Source organism: Oncorhynchus kisutch, linkage group LG11 (genome assembly GCF_002021735.2).
Source record: "Oncorhynchus kisutch isolate 150728-3 linkage group LG11, Okis_V2, whole genome shotgun sequence".
Classification (NCBI taxonomy): Eukaryota; Metazoa; Chordata; class Actinopteri; order Salmoniformes; family Salmonidae; genus Oncorhynchus; species Oncorhynchus kisutch.
Genome location: NC_034184.2, coordinates 41584255 through 41602339, shown reverse-complemented (window position 1 = coordinate 41602339; position 18085 = coordinate 41584255). Strand labels below are relative to the sequence as shown.

General features: G+C 42.2%; 1 protein-coding gene and 1 long non-coding RNA gene across 3 annotated transcripts in view; one reads left to right on the top strand and one right to left on the bottom strand.

Annotated features, from left to right (window-relative positions):
- The window catches only part of LOC109898841 (inactive ubiquitin carboxyl-terminal hydrolase 54), a 63848-nt gene extending 57694 nt beyond the window's left edge, over positions 1 to 6154 (bottom strand). For both annotated transcript variants that reach the window (XM_031835802.1, XM_031835803.1), the window contains exon 1: positions 5501 to 6154. In XM_031835802.1, coding sequence (XP_031691662.1) covers positions 5501 to 5647 — 147 coding nt within the window. In that variant the 5' untranslated portion in view covers positions 5648 to 6154. The remainder of the gene's footprint in view (positions 1 to 5500) is intronic.
- Positions 2949 to 10234, top strand: LOC116376230 (uncharacterized). The gene is made up of 3 exons (XR_004211631.1): positions 2949 to 3046; positions 4267 to 4503; positions 10183 to 10234. It is a non-coding gene; the product is annotated as an uncharacterized LOC116376230 (long non-coding RNA).
- Positions 10235 to 18085: the final 7851 nt, after the last annotated feature.

The window sequence follows — 18085 nt, the reverse complement described above, 5'->3', positions numbered from 1 at the left end:
TGATTCTGTATAATGAAAAGCTCTTTACAAATGTAATAAATCATTCATTATTATTATCATCTGTGGGGACTGATGGAAAAGGTGAACTCAAAGACAATGGCCGTTTGTGTGTCCCTGCATTGCATGCCTCAAAAACCCAAAAGACCATGATGAGATAAAACTGTAACAGTGATGTTAGAGAGGTGTAAAGCTAAATATATTTGTTCGGTCAGGCAGGTATTCACACTGTAGTGCTGAGCGATTAGGTTCGGTTTCTGTTCGATTTGAAAAAAACAACATAAACATTAAATGCACTATACATTATGTGGGTTGAATGCTGTGGCAACACAGACTAAAACAATTAATACAAGTCCCATGATGGTAGTGACTGCCCATTACTGCTTATCACTTATCATAATTTATTCACATGAATTTACTTGAATAAAATATTTCAATTGTGTATATTACATTTGTTTTATTTGATGACTTATTATTTACTCATTCCAAGTCATTGCATCTCTATAGAGCTGCTGGCTATGCTGTCTGACAAAATCACAATTGTAGTAGTTCTTCAAAGTAAATAAGGCATACTTTTATGACTGCCGAATACCAACTATCAACCACTTAGATCATGTATTTTCAGGTAGAAATACCTCGCAAAGCAACTGCTTTCTATCCCTCGCGATTGCACATTCTTATGCCTCTTTTACGTCGCAGGCGGGTTATGGTCAGGGTAGTTAATTACCAAGTTTTCTGAGCTAAACTATGTTGAATATTGGCCTGTTAGAAACTTCATCTCCCTACCAGATTGCACTGATTTATCTCTAGAGAAACTGTGCATTGTGCGAATTGAGCTCACAGAAAAAAAGAAAGAAATGGAATTCAAATAATTGAACTGATGTTGGTCAATTTGTTGTTTAAAAAATGATCTACATTTTGGTTTATCGCTCAGCATTATCACACTGCCAACCAGGGTGGGGTAATAGCTGATAACATGTAATCGTTACATGTAATCTGATAATAAATAAAAAACGTTTAGCTGTAAGCAGTTATGTAACCAGCAAAATGATTGTAATCAGATTACAGATACATTTGAAAAACGAAATGACTACTTCTTGGATTACTTTTAAGTTCAGAAAGGATATTGGATACTCTTTGTTTGACTTGAACGAATCTGACCACAACTCAGAGACCACTAGGATGACAGACCAAATGTGTTTGATGGATCCATTTTGTCTTCTTCAAGAAGTGTGTGTGTGTGTGTGTGTGTGTGTGTGTGTGTGTGTGTGTGTGTGTGTGTGTGTGTGTGTGTGTGTGTGTGTGTGTGTGTGTGTGTGTGTGTGTGTGTGTGTGTGTGTGTGTGTGTGAAAGAGAGAGAGAGAAGGCGAGAGATACAGAGATAGAGGAAGAGACCTTGTATCACCCCTTCCTCTATCCAAAGCTTGTGTCAAATTCTATCTGCCAGTGTGTGGGGAGCACGGAGCTTCTAACAGGAGGGCAGGAAGCACTCCTGTCCTCCTACAACTGAAAGGCACCATGGCAGACCCTCTTATCTAAGGCAACATGGCAGACCCTCTTATCTAAGGCAACATGGCAGACCCTCTTATCTAAGGCAACATGGCAGACCCTCTTATCTAAGGCACCATGGTATACCCTCTTATCTAAGGCAACATGGCAGACCCTCTTATCTAAGGCACCATGGCAGACCCTCTTATCTAAGGCACCATGGCAGACCCTCTTATCTAAGGCAACATGGCAGACCCTCTTATCTAAGGCAACATGGCAGACCCTCTTATCTAAGGCAACATGGCAGACCCTCTTATCTAAGGCAACATGGCAGACCCTCTTATCTAAGGCAACATGGCAGACCCTCTTATCTAAGGCAACATGGCAGACCCTCTTATCTAAGGCAACATGGCAGACCCTCTTATCTAAGGCAACATGGCAGACCCTCTTATCTAAGGCAACATGGCAGACCCTCTTATCTAAGGCAACATGGCAGACCCTCTTATCTAAGGCAACATGGCAGACCCTCTTATCTAAGGCAACATGGCAGACCCTCTTATCTAAGGCAACATGGTAGACCCTCTTATCTAAGGCAGTATGGCAGGTAGGTCGGTACTTCAGCTTTCAATAAACCCTTCCTCCCAGGGACGGGGATTTAGGGTTTTTAAATTAAACCCAGAGTACCACAGCTACCAGAAGTGGTTTCTGGGCTGAACTTTAAATGTTAAGATGGTGGGTAAGTGTTTTGAGCTGCATCAAATTAACATTACGATACAGTACAATAGGCTAAATCATACTTAACAAGTATAAATAGACTGAAATCAAACCATTCTAATACCATACAGTCATATGCACATTTCTAGATTGCCCATTTAAATGCACAGTGGGTTGCAATCCTTCTGACATTCAGTAGGCTTGCGCCCAACTCGGAATTTAACTTATTTCCTAGAATCCTTTCTATATACCCATATTCAAACTTTGTTGAAAGAATTATTACTTTTTCAACAAAGTTATGCCTGTTAAGCCATGTGTAGGCAAAAAAAGAGACAATACTAGAGAAGAACTTAATGAAGCCTAGTTAAAGCACAACATTTAATTTCAGACAAAAAAAAAAAAAATGAATGTTTTCGCCCCCGGGCTCTCGATGTGCTGTCTCTGCATATTGTTATGGCTTCCAGCAGCAGACAATACAATATCAGCTCCCCCCCATCTGTCTCCTGACTCATAACTGACACTAATATGTAGCTTTGGAGGTATTATCAGTCAGCTAAGCCACATTATTTCTATATGGTTGATTATATGGTAATCCAAAAATAGAGTGAAAACTAAATGACAGGTTGTTTGGCTGGGTAATTATGGTGTGTGGCAGCATCTGTTTGACAGTTGTTTACGAGGTCTAAAAGCTTGGCCTAAGTCACAGGCGAGTGAGGCGACTGACTGCCTGGCAGGCACCATATTAAGCTGAGGAAATGCCTTTCCCATTTTCTCAGAAGTACGGTGTGAGTGGGTCCTCCCAGTCAAGCTGTCAATGACTGGGCAGCAGTTGCCATGGAAGGCAGTGGTAAGCATTTTCTCAAGCCACTTGTGTGCTTGTTCAAGTTGAATCCTTCTGGATGAGAGAGTGGACGAGAGCCTCCCAACCACTATGTCAAGTAAAGGGTCTATGAGTACACTAATGAGAAGCTGGTTAACCAGGCATTTCATTTGACTCTAGCCTACTTCGCCAGTCATTTACTTAACGTCCTTGTTGGTGTGGTGAATTTTAAGACAACTAAATAATGGATAGTTTTACTGTAGAACTAATTCATTGTTGTTATTGTTGTTTGGGACTTAGGGATGAAACGTTTACCGGTTTCACGATAAACCACTGTAAAATTCCCGAAGATTAGTTTTACCATTTCATATTTGAAATATCATTAACGATTACCACGGTTTGAAAAACACAGTAAATACTGTCCAGCATCAACCAAAGTTAGCAACTGTCTGACGCAGGTGCAGCATTCAACGTGGGTTTTGTTTTGTGTGAAAACATGGCGGAAGGCAGTGGCAGCGCTCGGGAAATTGTTCAGCCTTCTAAGAGGACAAAATCTGAAGTGTGGTCGTATTTTGGGTTTTACCAGAACTTAATCGAAGACGGTCACCCTGTCTGCAGAACAGGCACAAAAAAAATTGCTGCGAAAGGGGGCAACATTTCAAATCTCTTGAGTCACCTTCGTGACCACCACCCACTACTTTATAGCGAATGCAAGTTAAGTTAACTTTTAGCTCAATGCATGATGTGGGGACTTCGGAATGGGGGAAAATGTCATGTTTTGTCTGTCTAACTTGCTAATAGCTTGCCAATAATGTAAAATGACACTTTCAGTGTCACCTACTGTTGTAAAAACACTACAGGTTGTTCTGCTGCTGTATGCGTCGTATGTCTGCAGATTCTATTCGCCCATTGCACACGATAACACGTTATGTAGTTTAATCACCAACCAACATATTTTGTTCATTTAAAATCCGGCAGAAGTCGACTTGTTTGTAAAAGTGAGAAATACTATAGACTCCTATACAAGACTCCTGTGTTTATGCAAATTGTTGGGCTCATTGCAATTACTATCACTGTCTTCTTAAGACTCATTTATATTTACGTCAATTGTGCATGGGGTCATTGCATATACTCAAATTCAACACAGAAGATTGTGTGTGTAAGTGAATATTAATAATAATTATTATTATAATGTAACAACACCAATAATAATAATAATAATACATGTGTTATTCCTTTGTTTACAGAGTGGGCGTGCAGCAGACAAACCCAGTGAGGCTACTGGTCCCTCCTCATCTACGGTTGTGACACAGACACTCCGGCATTTAAAAAAGGCAGGCTGCTTATGCACCCACATCAAAAAAAATGCTCAAGACCTCACTGCAGCCCTTTTATATTACATTGCAAAGGACATGATGCCATTTCAAATTGTTGAGAGGCCTGGCTTTCTGTGGCTGATGGAGGTTGCTGTGCCTCACTACAATGTGAGTGCTGATCATTTAAAAAATCATTTGATTTGCTTACTCAAGGTTGTGTTCATTTAAACCTGCACTAGGGAAACGTTTACCTCTCATGGCCACATGGTGCCATCTTTAATGTTATTATTTTAATGTATATGCACACAAAGTGCATAGTGCTGCTAATTTTATTTGTTTGTTGGTTTTCAATATAAAACTCGATGATATGATTTCAGTGCACGTATCAAAACCTTTTGAACATTTCCAGCACAATTGAACAATACCGCGATAATACTGATAACCGTGATCATTTTGGTCACTATAGTCGTGATGTGACATTTTCATACCGTTTCATCTCTAAATTGGGTCGAAATGAACATTTATAATTACGTTATTGCATCAGTAGAGGGATTAGTCTAGAACAAAGGCTGATTATAATGAGATCTATCAAATAGTTTTATATCGCTGACAGCTTGGAAATTGGACTATAACCCTGTGAAAATGACCCTGAGAATGTGGGCATGAGAAGACAAAAATATGGGAAGCAGACTGAGTGGAAAACATTACCACACTGAAATATTTAAAAGATACACTTAGAGCATGAAGATCTGGGGACATACTCGGTGTGTATATCATGCTACATTAAAGTTATTGCTTCCCCCTCTGTCATGTCAAGTGAGGATAGTGAGAGAGCGAGAGAGAGAGAGAGAGAGAGAGAGAGAGAGGACGAGAGGAAGTTGTGTTGCACTATAGTTTCCTTAGGGTGCCACACAGGACTTGTCTATTACTGTCAATTGATGTCGGTAATCGCTGCTCCTCCCCAGAAAACTCACAGCAGTCTGTGACTCTATGCAGAGTGATGAGATCAACCTCCACTCTACCACACTGAATACCTGTTGTCAACAGACACATCCCACCCTGCAGCCCACACATAACAAGACCAACACAAACACTTCAGACCTAAGCGGAAAATAAACCGAATAAGAAAAAATATACATTTTTGTGTGTACGTGTGTGCCCGTACCTGCAGTGCGCTGTTGAGGAAGCAGCTGTTCTGGCCCGGCTCGTTGCTGAGTCCTTTACTGGGGGCGATGGACGTCATAGTGCGTGGGGTAAATATCCCCTGCAGCCCGCCGCTTCCGGACGCAAAGTAGTTCCTCTTCCAAGACATGGTCCTGGCTGTGAGTCACCTCTCCCCCCGGATCAACACTCAACAGTCCGCCCCCGTGACAAAACATACAGGGCCATCTTTGCAGAGTGGCAGAACAAAAAACGGAGAGTGAAAACCAGTGGGTGTGTAAAAAGGGGTAGTGGGACAGTTTTCAAATTTTTTGCTTTGTCTGATGGAGTCCAGAGACTCTAATGTCCCTATCGTAATATCAGGCAGCTTGTGTCCAGTCTTCAACACTCCTCCTCTGCCTTTCACACTCCCAGACGTTTGACAATAGGGGACCTTGGTGACAGTAGTAGTTGTTGTTTCTGCTGCATGTGTGTCGACCTTCACTGGTGTGTCCTGCACAGCCAAGTACAGCCGGGTCCTAGCTCCTCAACGACAGAAGCTCTCTACAGATGGGGGAGAGAAGTGAAATGGTCAGGGGTCAGTTTATCTTCCCTCCCGCTCTCCTGAATGTCTGAATGGAGCGGAGCTTCCCAGTTCTGCAGCAAATCTGAAGGGGGACAAGAAAAAATATGTTTATGAGTGGGCTCCCCCCGTCGCCTCTTCCAACCACCTCCCCTCACTGGCTTTATCACCCTTCTGCACTAAAGTCACAATATAATGAGATACAGTCAGGTCCTAAATGATTGTCACCCTTGATAAAGATGAGCAAAAAATACTCTATAAAGTATTTATTTTTTAAAACGGGTCAAAATTATTGGCATCCCTGTTTTTAATACTCTAGCACCCTCCCCTTGAGAGGATAAAAACACCGAGCCTTTTCCTCAAATGTTTTATGAGATTGGAGAACACTTTGGGAAGGACAGAATCTTTCCAGATCCTTTATCTTTCGTCTGCGCTCATGGACTGCCCTTTTCAATTCAAACCACAGTCCAGAGACTGAGATTTTGTGGTCAACTACCAATTTCATTGTGGATTTTGATGTGTACTTGGGGTTATTGTCTTGCTGGAAGAGCCACCTGCGGCCAGGTTTCAGCTTCATGGCAGAGGCAACCGGGTTTTGTCCTGGTCCTTAGTAAAACTCACGATGCTGATGACCTTAACAAGGGCCCCTGGACCAGTGGAAGCCAAACAGCCCCATAACATCAAAGATCCACCACCATATTTTACAGTGGGTATGAGGTATCTGTTTTTCGACACCAAACCCACCACTTACGTTGTATCACTTGTTAAACAGAATGTCTTTATATGTGCGATTGTATTAGTAGAAAATAATATAATTCAACTTTTTTTTTGTGCATACAATACAGCTCAGTGTTTGTATTATTTATTTCATACAGTATGCTGATCTTTATCAATGGTGCCGATAATTTTGGACCTGATTGTATATTTATGATCAAGTCCCTCTCTCCAAGTCAGAGACCCATTTTTCGTCCAGTGCTGTCCTTTCCCGGCCTCTGTATTCACCCCCTCAATGTCCACAGGCCGTATGCAGATGTCTCCCCTGTCACCATGGTGGAAGGGTAGTAGATTTCCTGACATTCATCCCATTTGTGGAGAGTTAAAGTAGGAGAATAGGAACAGCTCAGTCAAAGCCAACTGGGGATCCGCACGCTGTCTGCACATGTGCCTGGGACACCCATCCCCTTTTCACACACACACACACACACACACACCCGTACGGCTAATGCCTTGCGGAGATGTGGTAGTGTGACGTCAATCTGCACTCTAATCAGACTTCTACAGACAGGCTAAAGACAGCTGTGCGCCGTCTGCGCGGTGGACGGCCACACGCGTGAAAGTGATGGTGAGGATGACAACGTAGAGAGAGTGGTAATTCCACAGTGGTTGCAAAAAAAAGCCTTGCTATCATTGTCATACAGGTGAATATGATACATCTCAGCTTAAGTCCCATTGTCCTTGATGAGACGGAAGACAAGTTAGGGGGCTTTATATTAGGTGATCTTATTCAGCCATCCATTCAAATGCAATCAAACACTTCAGTAACACTGCATGAAAACACCCACACTCTGAGCAGCCACATAAAAGGTGATGATAATATAGGATTTTAGCTTGCTGCATAAGATGTTATGAAACCCTAATGCCCATGGTAACATTTATGATACTATGCAACATTTATGAGGTTCGGTGGCTGAAATTCTGAGCTCTTGGTGGTTTTTACAGATGTAGGATCTTCATTTCATCACCCTGTTGTTGCAGAAAATGTCCGGCACAGCAGGAAACACAAACTAGTAGTGTATTCCAGGTTAAAAAAAGACTTTTTTTATAAGTTTGTAATGTCTCTTGATTTGCCAAAAAATGGACCAGCCCCTACAAAAATCTCCATTAATTATAATCCACAAAATAATTAACATTTCCTGTTACTGCAGGATTATTGTCCGGGTGTGAGAAACTGGTCAAATTAACATCCTATATCTGTAATTAGGCTCTTTCTCACAAGTCCTTCCATATCCACCATCATCACAATGTGCTTTTAATGCTCTGACTTGAGGGCAGAGCATTGAGTGAGATAAATGGGAGAGGGATAAAGAAGGAGTGAGAGAACAATGAAAGAGGTAATAAGGCTGAGGTACAGAGGAGTGCAAGAGTCAGTACATTCCTTTCCAATCACTTTGTCTTTGTTGAACCGAGCCTCCTCTTCCGCTCCTCTTCCTCTCTTCTCTCTTCCGGGTGTGTTTACCCAGCACTCAGTCACAGGCTGACCTGTACTCATGATGTCACCAGACCACAGTCTGTCTGTGTTTGCTCTTTACAGCCCGGACCCGAGGCACTGACTGGCAGGATCAACCAACCTGTGGTGTACAGACTATCTGACTCTCGCAGACAAAGTTTTAAGTTTTGTATTTACAGAGAAACATCAATATTCACGAATGAGTCATTCATAAACTATTACTGTTAAATGTGGGAGGAAATGTCCGCCTTCCACACACTAAATGAATATGCTTTTCCAACACATTTTTTTGTGTGACTGTGTCAGCAAGTAAAGATAAAATCACCATTGCTTATTCAAAAAGCATAGACTTGATGATCTTAAGGAAATTCTGAGAGCAAGACTAAGGCATGTGTATGTGTCTCACAGGAGATTGGTGGCACCTTAATTGGGGAGGACGGGTTCGTGGTAATGGCTGGAGTGGAATCAGTGGAATGGTATCAAACGCATCAAACACATGGTTTCCAAGTGTTTGATGCCATTCCCTTTACTCTGTTCCAGCCATTATTATGGTGTGTTTCTACTCTGCACATCCATGCCTGCGTAAGAAGTGCTTGTTTACTACAAGGAGGAGGATCAACAACCCATACACCCCTCCTGTCCACTCTATCCCACAAGCCAAGTAAATGCTGCTGAAAGAGTCCAAAACAGTTCCTCTGCCAGACAAAAACAACACTTTCAGCGCTTGTGGTAGGAGTAAGTGTAGGCCAGAGCTGAAGGTCAGACAGACACACAGACTGTCTGGCTGGGCTGAGGGCTTGTGTAGGCGTTTCCCAATAGGTGGGCGGTTGTGCAGCAGCCTAATCACCAGCGCAGGGAGGAGAGGGTTCAAAGGGAGGCTTAGCCATTTCCTGTAATGAGGTGGCTTGTTATCAGCAATGCTGGGTGCGAGTGTGTAGGACGGCTGGGGGTGCTCTAATAGGTGGAGTGTTGTGTCGTTATCGTCCCAGCTGGGTGTTCCCCACCAAGGGAGAGGTTAAGGGGGTTCGTAGCATGCTATACAGCTAACTACCGTTTTGTCTGCGGGGTGGGCGAGAGAGTTCAGTTAAGAGGCAGGTCATGCGGGTGGATTAGCCTGATCAGACAATGCGTAGGATTAGTCTGTCCCGTTGTTCAGGGATCTGTCTGGTCCTGGGAGGGAAGAAGACCTGACTAGCCTATCCGCTACGCTGACATGAAGCCCATATTAGCTTCACCACAGACACATGTCTGCTGGGCTGTAGGAGGCTCCCTCAGCATAGCCCATGGCCACTGTGTTTCTGCAGTGGTACACAACACCTCATGGCCAGGGACAGCCCCAGGGAGCCAGTAAACATGCAGCTAGTCTCAGATACTCATGGAATAAGATCAGATTCCCTCCGTCCATGCTGCCTGCACATGAGCTCATTACAGACCACTCAGATAAAATGTTCTCAAAAAGCCATCATTGTCACAGAAGTGACCACAAGAGCTAAATGATTCCTAACCAGTAGGCTAATTGGGACACTAGATTGGGATATGTAGTGTATATTGTGAAACTACACTGCAAGCATAGCCCTAGCAGTCCATAGGTGTGATTCCTCATGAAACCAGGGGGGGGAAATACCATTATTTGGGGGATTTTCACAACATTTAACCCATAGAATGGTCCTTTGGATAAAGGATTGTTGACAGATATTTGACATTTGTAGGTACTGAATACAAATATAAAAGCAGCATGTAAAGTGTTGGTCCCATGTTTCATGAGCTGAAATAAAAGATCCCAGAACTGTTACAAACGCACAAAAAGCTTATTTCTCAAAAATGTTGTGCACAAATTTGTTTCCATCCCTGTTAGTGAGCATTTCTCCTTTGACAAGATAATCCATTCCCCTGACAGGTGTGGCATATCAAGAAGCTGATTAAACAGCATGACCAACTGGCCTCACAACCGCAGACCACGTGTAACCACGCCAGCCCAGGACCTCCACATCCGGCTTCTTCACCTGCAGGATCGACTGAGACCAGCCACCCAGACAGCTGATGAAACTGAGGAGTATTTCTGTCTGTAATAAAGCCCATTTGTGGGGGGAAAATCATTCTGATTGGCTGGGCCTGGCTCCCCAGTGGGTGAGACTGGCTCCCAAGTGGGTTGGCCTATGCCTTCCAAGGCCCACCCATGGCTGCTCTCCTGCCCAGTCATGTCAAATCCATAGATTAGGGCCTAATTCATTTATTTCAACTGACTGATTTCCTTATATGAACTGTAACTCAGTAAAATTGTTGAAATTGTTTCATGTTGCGTTTATATTTTTGTTCAGTATAAAGCCTAATTGAGAATAATTCTTTAAAATGAGCATATTTATGATATTTTGGCCTTACCCATGCCTCATTTAAGACTCCATAATGTTTCATATGTAGGTGCTACAATGGAAAAATTGGTGTCATATGAAGTGTTACCGCTTCCTCCGAAATATGAGTGGTATTTTGATTTCCCCTCCCCCAAAGAAATATTTGGGAAATGTTTCAATATTTTGTTGAACATAATATACTCTATGGCATATCAAAGTCCCAGAGTGGGAGCTCTGTAGTCAGAGTAAGATTAACCTACATGCCTTTGAGTAGGTCTACATACGAACGATTAGGAGAATCAAAAGTAGAAAAGGGAATCAATACCCATAAATCTGCATAAAAATGAATCATGGTCCTTCATAAGAAAGATCCATTCTAATGCAAACCACACAGGATGAAGCTGGACATTTGTGGCAGTGTGACCCGCCAATTTTTATTAATTTAAATGAACTCCGTGAGGCAAAATGACTGAGGTGAGTTCTAGATAGACAGAATACCACCTAAAGACATTAAATGGACCATTCAACAGTCATTTCATCCATTCTGTCTACCATACATCACACACATAAAGCGGGAAAAGACATCTTCAAAGATTCCCCATGAAATGAAAACAGCTTTATGACCCAGGGAAAGACCATTCGGGTGCTTGAAAAATATCAACAAGAGTAAAAAGCTGGTTAAAGCTTAAAGAGCGTTACACTTCCTCGAACCCTATACTGCCTGATTAAGAAAATGTAGCCTGAAGAGACACTTTGTTGCAATTCAAGCTTAAAAGGGCAGTGCAGTCAAACACGTAATTTCACTGATTTTTAAATGATATTTCCACACTATGAGGTCAAAATAACACTAAGAAATTGTGAACATTATGATAATACCCTTTTAGTGCAAGAGCTTAAAATATATAAACTCAGCAAAAAAAAGAAACGTCCTCTCACTGACAACTGCATTGATTTTCAGCAAACTTAACATGTGCAAATATTTGTATGAACATAACAAGATTCAACAACTGAGACGTAAACTGAACAAGTTTCACAGATGTGACAAACAGAAATGGAATAATGTATCCCTGAACAAAGGAGGGGGTCAAAATCAAAAGTAACAGTCAGTATCTGGAGTGGCCACCAGCTGCATTAAGTACCGCAGTGCATCTCCTCCTCATGGACTGCACCAGATTTGCCAGTTCTTAATGTGAGATGTTACACCACTCTTCCACCAAGGCACCTGCAAAAGGGGTCTTAGACAACATCTACTAGCGAAATGATGAACATTTATTAGAAATACATCAAAACCAATATTGTTGAAGTAAAGAACCCTGCCAACTAATATCCAACACTTATATTTAGTTTCTGATACATTATCTGCCTTCTGTACATTTAAGAAACATTGACTTGTGCCTTGTAATTACGTAACCAAAAACTCATATATTTTCAAGGTATTTTCAAATGTATCTCCTTCATGAGGAGGGAGGATAATGAAGGTTCACAGAAGTAACAAGTAAAGGTAGCCCTACCAATGTTTTTACTGATTTCAAGTTTGTTTATGAATTATTAAAACTAATAACGCTGTTACTAAATTGGCAACAGAATTACTGCAACTGAATTGGTTACAATGGGAAATCATAGTTGTCACAAACCACAGTTGGGTCACCTGCTACTGTCCTCATCTTCTACTGGGATACTGTTATGTTCAGCTCATAACTGTTTTCTTTCTCTTTCTGTCGTCTGCACAACCCCTCCCTCTCTCCCTCTCTCTTTCTCTCTCTCCTTTCTCTGTCTCTATCCAGTCAATGTCACCTCTCCAGGCTCTTACTGACACCTACCATGACAACTTCCACCTACCCTCTTCCCATTTACTGTAACAAGCATCCTCACCCACCGAGCTGACACCGGACGTTCCATGGACGTTGAAAAGTAGTTTAAATTTGGTCAGTCCGCCCTTGCCGGACCAAAGCTGGATCAATCAGACGTCTATGTTTCACAAGTTTGGACAGCCCAGTACAGTACAGTAGAGCAGAGCACAGTAAAGTAAAGTAGAATACACTAGAGTACAGTACAGTACAGTGTACAGTATTGTACTCTACTGTACTGAACTCTACTGTGCTGTACTGTGATGCCCAAACTTGTGAAACATAGACGTCTATGATTGGTTCAGATTTGGTCTGGCCGGAACAACCGAATGTGGTCTTGTTACGGGGCGGAGCGCATTCAAATAATAGCCCGTGTGTAGAATAATATCCAAATATGTGAAATAAGGATATTGCATATTGATACCTTCATATACCTATTCAGGATACATCACCATGAAGAGTATGAAATGCAGCCTTACAATGTATTAAAAATCCAAACATATAGCCCAACGTTTGTAGAACAACTAAAGTTAGATTAATAACTCTAAATTAAGCATATTGGAATACATATTTCTTTGTTAACCACTCAACACAGAATAGCCGCATGTGCGCACTCCCTCAAATCGTTTGGTGAAAATATCCTTTCTATTTTGTTCAGCTTTGTTCAATTGTATTCTTTATATTATAAAATAATGCCACGAAATTCTAAGCAAATCTTGTCTGCTAAATGAACTGGTGTAGCCCACAGCCATATGGCATAGCCAGATCAGGACCTAACATAAGGACAACTCATATATGCTATTCTGTTCTTCTGAAACAGACTACATTTTCTTCCTATTGGGCTTCTTAGACCTGTCTAAAATAAATAATGGATTTATTGTGAAGGTGTCGGCTATATTACATGGATTTATTAGACTTTTTAAAACGTATATGTTCCAAAGGCCTGCATCATGTGTGGAAGCCAGGAGATGCTAAATGTGTTTATATTAATTAACAGTCAATCAGCATGAGACTTACAGCTATTTCCTTGACAATCACTGGCTGACAAAATGTAATGACCGCAACAGCCCTAGTCTGAACACCAGAAACGGTTTATGCCTTAGGAAACTCTTCCAATGTGAAATTGCTATTGGCATGCCATGATGTTGTTTCACTTTCATTAGAGACAAGTGAGGAGGACAGTTTGGCCATGCTGGCGTTGACATTCTATCCTTAATGAAGACCGTAAGCAGTCTCACCGTCGAGCAAACTCGCACCCTAGTCTGACAGTAACGTCATCAGCTACTGGTGATTTTATCACAGCCTACTACTGCCAAGCAGTCCTTTTTAGGAACGAACAGTGTGACACGTGAAAACAAGAGCCCTGCTGGTGAGAATCAAACCACCATTAAACCAAGAGCCAAGGCTCTGGAAGATTCTGGCTTTGACTACTGAGAATCAGTCAAAAGGCAAATCAATGCATGAACAGTTCGAGACTCAATGTGGGATAGTATGCCAATGAAACGTTGGTTGCACAATGAAGAAAAGGGTCACTTGAAGTAGAGAAAAACTATTCCAGCAGCCTAACCTGAATAACTGGCCTCTGACCTGCCAAATGATAAAACATCTGTCCCCGGCTCACATTGCTGGTAAATCTGGGCTGTTTGGTCATTTAATCTGCCCTCATAAATGTTTTAATGTGGAATTACTGTATTTATGTAATCAGCCACAGTCAGTGCTTAATTTGTAAATCGAGAGGTGCCGGAACAAAAAGTGAGGGGTGACCTGGGGAGTTGAGGTATTGGAACGCATGAAGAAAAAAGAAGCTTTCTAATGAAACATATCACATTTGCGTATTTTCACCAAACGTATGTAGAGTCACTTCTAGAAGTTGCACACATGGGAGAAAAAAAATTGTAGCCTAGGGTCCGGTAAAATGTTGGCCTTTTATAAACGCTGTCATGCAATTCTTACGTCATTTGACATGACTGGAGACTTTGGCAGAACCTTTATTTAATACTGCACAAATGATGGAAATGGCAGGCTTCTTTGACACGGACAAACTGAGAATCTGAGATCAATAAAAACCTGTCTTGAATCTATCAATAGTCTAGGCCTAGGTGTGTGGAGACATATTGTAGGCTACAATATGAGGAGGAAATTATAGTCCTAAAAATGTTTTCCAGTGTCACTGACTCACCCAATCACTCGCTGGTGATGGCCGAGCCGCACGTACCAAAAGCCTCTCTCTCTCTCTCTCTCTTTTGTAAAACAATATAAGGAAGTTGATCAAATATTTTGGTAGTCTACAGCATAGTCTGCTTTCCAACCTGCGTTTTCCCTCGATTGTATTTGAAATATTGCGAAAAGCCTGTTTTGTCGGTGCTGTTTTTTCACTGACATATTTGCCCCACATTCCCGACTGTAGGTTGTTCCTTGTTATTGGGCTTCAATCCACAACTATTGGGCCTCTGTCGCTAAATTATAGGCATTTTCGTGGTGTAGTAGGCTATTCAGAATGATTTAATTTATTTTCTGAACAGACAGCAGTAATTCTATAACTTTGGCTAATGTATTTCAATTAATCAGGGGTGCTGCAGTTCGTGCAGAACCCTTCGCGTGGCTATGATTCTATAAAGAAATAAATGATGAAGTGCAACGCTGGAGAGATGAGAGTTGCATGTCTATCAGAGTAGAGAGATCATAGAAAGTGAATCTCATTCTAGTTATGTGAGAGATGCTGGCATGCTTCTCACACAGCCACCGCCACCCGTTGGTCTCAAACATTGGTTACAATGTTGCGCAAACCATAAACTCAGCTGGCCCAACCCAAATAAACTTTTAGAATATTAGGCTGAAAATCTACTTTTTCACATGTATTTTTTTGTGGGGGCAGGAGAATTACCTAAGAGGCAACTCAAATTAACTTTGATTCCTTTTATTGGAATTTTTACATTGCAAAAAGTGAAAATTATATTCATGCCATGAGAGGTACCTGATCCGGCCAAATAGGTAACGGAACAAAAAACAGTCCAAAACGGAGAGGTGCAGGATCCGTCTCAAATTAAGTACTGGCCACAAAACCATTTCAAATGACCTGGCCTGAAAGATAGTTCTAACATAGGATGAGAGGGGGAGAAAGAGACATGCAAAATGTATCTTGAAATAACCTTGTATAATTAATGGGTCTGGTTTATTGTTAAAATCTTAAAGGGGAATTTCACCCTGGCTCTGCCACGGCATATAGTCATTACTATATTAACTACATAGAGTTTTTATCATAAACATCACAATTGTCCAAACCACAAGCTACAACTGCTCATAGTGAACCACAAAGTCCGACATTCATAGCGGAAGCTGATACCGCCCACTAGGTAAAAGGGGCGTGCCCACAAATGTGAATAATATCGTTGTTTACTTTCGAACGACCAACAAGGTATTCTAAGAACTTCTCTAGGCAAGTTATTTCTTTGAATGGTTGCTTTTCATTGTTTGTCATCATGCCGGTGCGGTGTTCTGTGCCTGGTTGTGCTAAGGGGCGGCAGGGGAGCCTAGTGGTTAGAGCATTGGACTAGTAACCGGAAGGTTGCAAGGTCAAATCCCTGAGCTGACAAGATACAAATCTGTCGTTCTGCCCCTGAACAGGCAGTTAACCCACTGTTCCTAGGCCGTCATTGAAAATAAGGATTTGTTCTTAACTGACTTGCTGAGTAAAATAAAAAATGTACAAACAAGAGCAAAAATATTTTACCATTTTACCTACCAGAGATTCCCCCTGATTCTGCTTGTGGCTTGCAGCTATCAAGAATGATGCGGTGACCAAAGATTATCAGAGGGATTTTCAGGCTGAACTGATGGGGAATCCATTTTACAACAGCTGAGAAGTGGTAGCTACCTTCAGCAGAGTAAACATGTTTGTTTGTTCTATCTTTGACTGACGTTAGCTACCGTAAACTATTTCAAGCTACTCTTATTTGGTATGTCAATTTGGTAGCCATCGATTCCACCCGTGTCTGTAAAACACTCCATAACTAAAAATAGAAGTGTCGATATAGCTAACTCACTCTCTGTGTGTTGGAAGCAATGATGAATGTGTATACATCGTCTATGGTTGGTTCTCAGCCAGTCTCAGATGGCTAGCAGTCTCGCTGCCAATTTAGTGACACTAGTTAACTAACAGCAAGCTGACAATATTGAAATGTCCATGTTAAGTATTCTTAGCTAGCCAGTCTCATTCCACCAAAATGTGCTTCCAACCCTAGCTCTGGACAAGGTGAAGGTAAGTTGGCCAAAATATTTACAAGCTGATGGCTAAGATAGCTCAATTTACAGTAAGCATGGTATAAATGTAACCGTATAACTTACTTCCGTCTGCCCCCTTGCCCCGACCTGGGCGCGAACCAGGGACGCTCTGCACACGTCAACAGTCACCCTCGAAACATCGTTACCCATCGCTCCACAAAAGCCACAGAACTGTGCAGAGCAAGGGGAGCCACTACTTCAAGGTCAGTGTGACGTCACCAATTGAAACGCTACCAGCGCGCACCACCACTAACTAGCTAGCCATTTCGCATCGGCTACATACACATGAATTGAGTAGTGTTTGTATGGTTTGTGTTATGGGGTTGCAAGTGGTTAAAGTTTGCCTGAGGACCGAAGAGTACCTTCCAGACCATGTAATGAATTTAGTCTACCCCTCTTCTCTTTTTACCTTTTCTTTTTGTAAAACCCAGGTTATCTGGAGTCATTCCACAGTGCCCTGCTGAAAGGGCCGTTTGGGTACACAAGCATGAGGGAGCAGACACACCTTGCGGTTATGGAACACAACAAGATTATGGGACAGAAAACAGCAAGGGACACTGAAATGTATAAAATCAAAACTACAACTGTATTGACACAACCACCTCATTCTTCTCTCTGCAGATTCTCAAAGCACAATACACAGAGCATGCGCAGACCAGCTGGCTGGTGTGTTTAAGGACATATTAAATCACTCCCTATCCCAGTCCTGTACCCAAGAAGGCAAAGATAACTGAACTAAATGACTACTGCCCGTAGCACTCACTTCGGTCATTATGAAGTGCTTTGAGAGGCTAGTCAAGGATTATATTACCACCACCTACTGGCCACCCTAGACCCACTTCAGTTTGCATACTGCCCCAAGAGGTCCAGAGATGACGCAATTGCCATCACACTGCCCTATCCCATCTGGACAAAAATAATACCTATGTCAGAATGCTGTTCATTGACTACAGCTCAGCATTCAACACCATAGTACCCTCCAAGCTCATCATCAAGCTGAAGGCCCTGGGTCTCAACCCCACCCTGTGCAACTGGGTCCTGGACTTTCTGACGGGCTGCCCCCAGGTGGTGAAGGTAGGAAATAACATATCCACTTCGCTGACCCTCAACACTGGGGCCCCACAAGGGTACGTGCTCAGCCCTCTCCTGTACTCCCTGTTCACCCACGACTGCATGGCCATGCCTGCTAACAACTCAATCATCAAGTTTGCAGACGACACAACAGTAGTGTGCTTGATCACCAATAACGACGAGACGGCCTACAGGGAGGAGGTGAGGGCACTCGGAGTGTGATGTCAGGAAAACGATCATCAAGTACAACAAC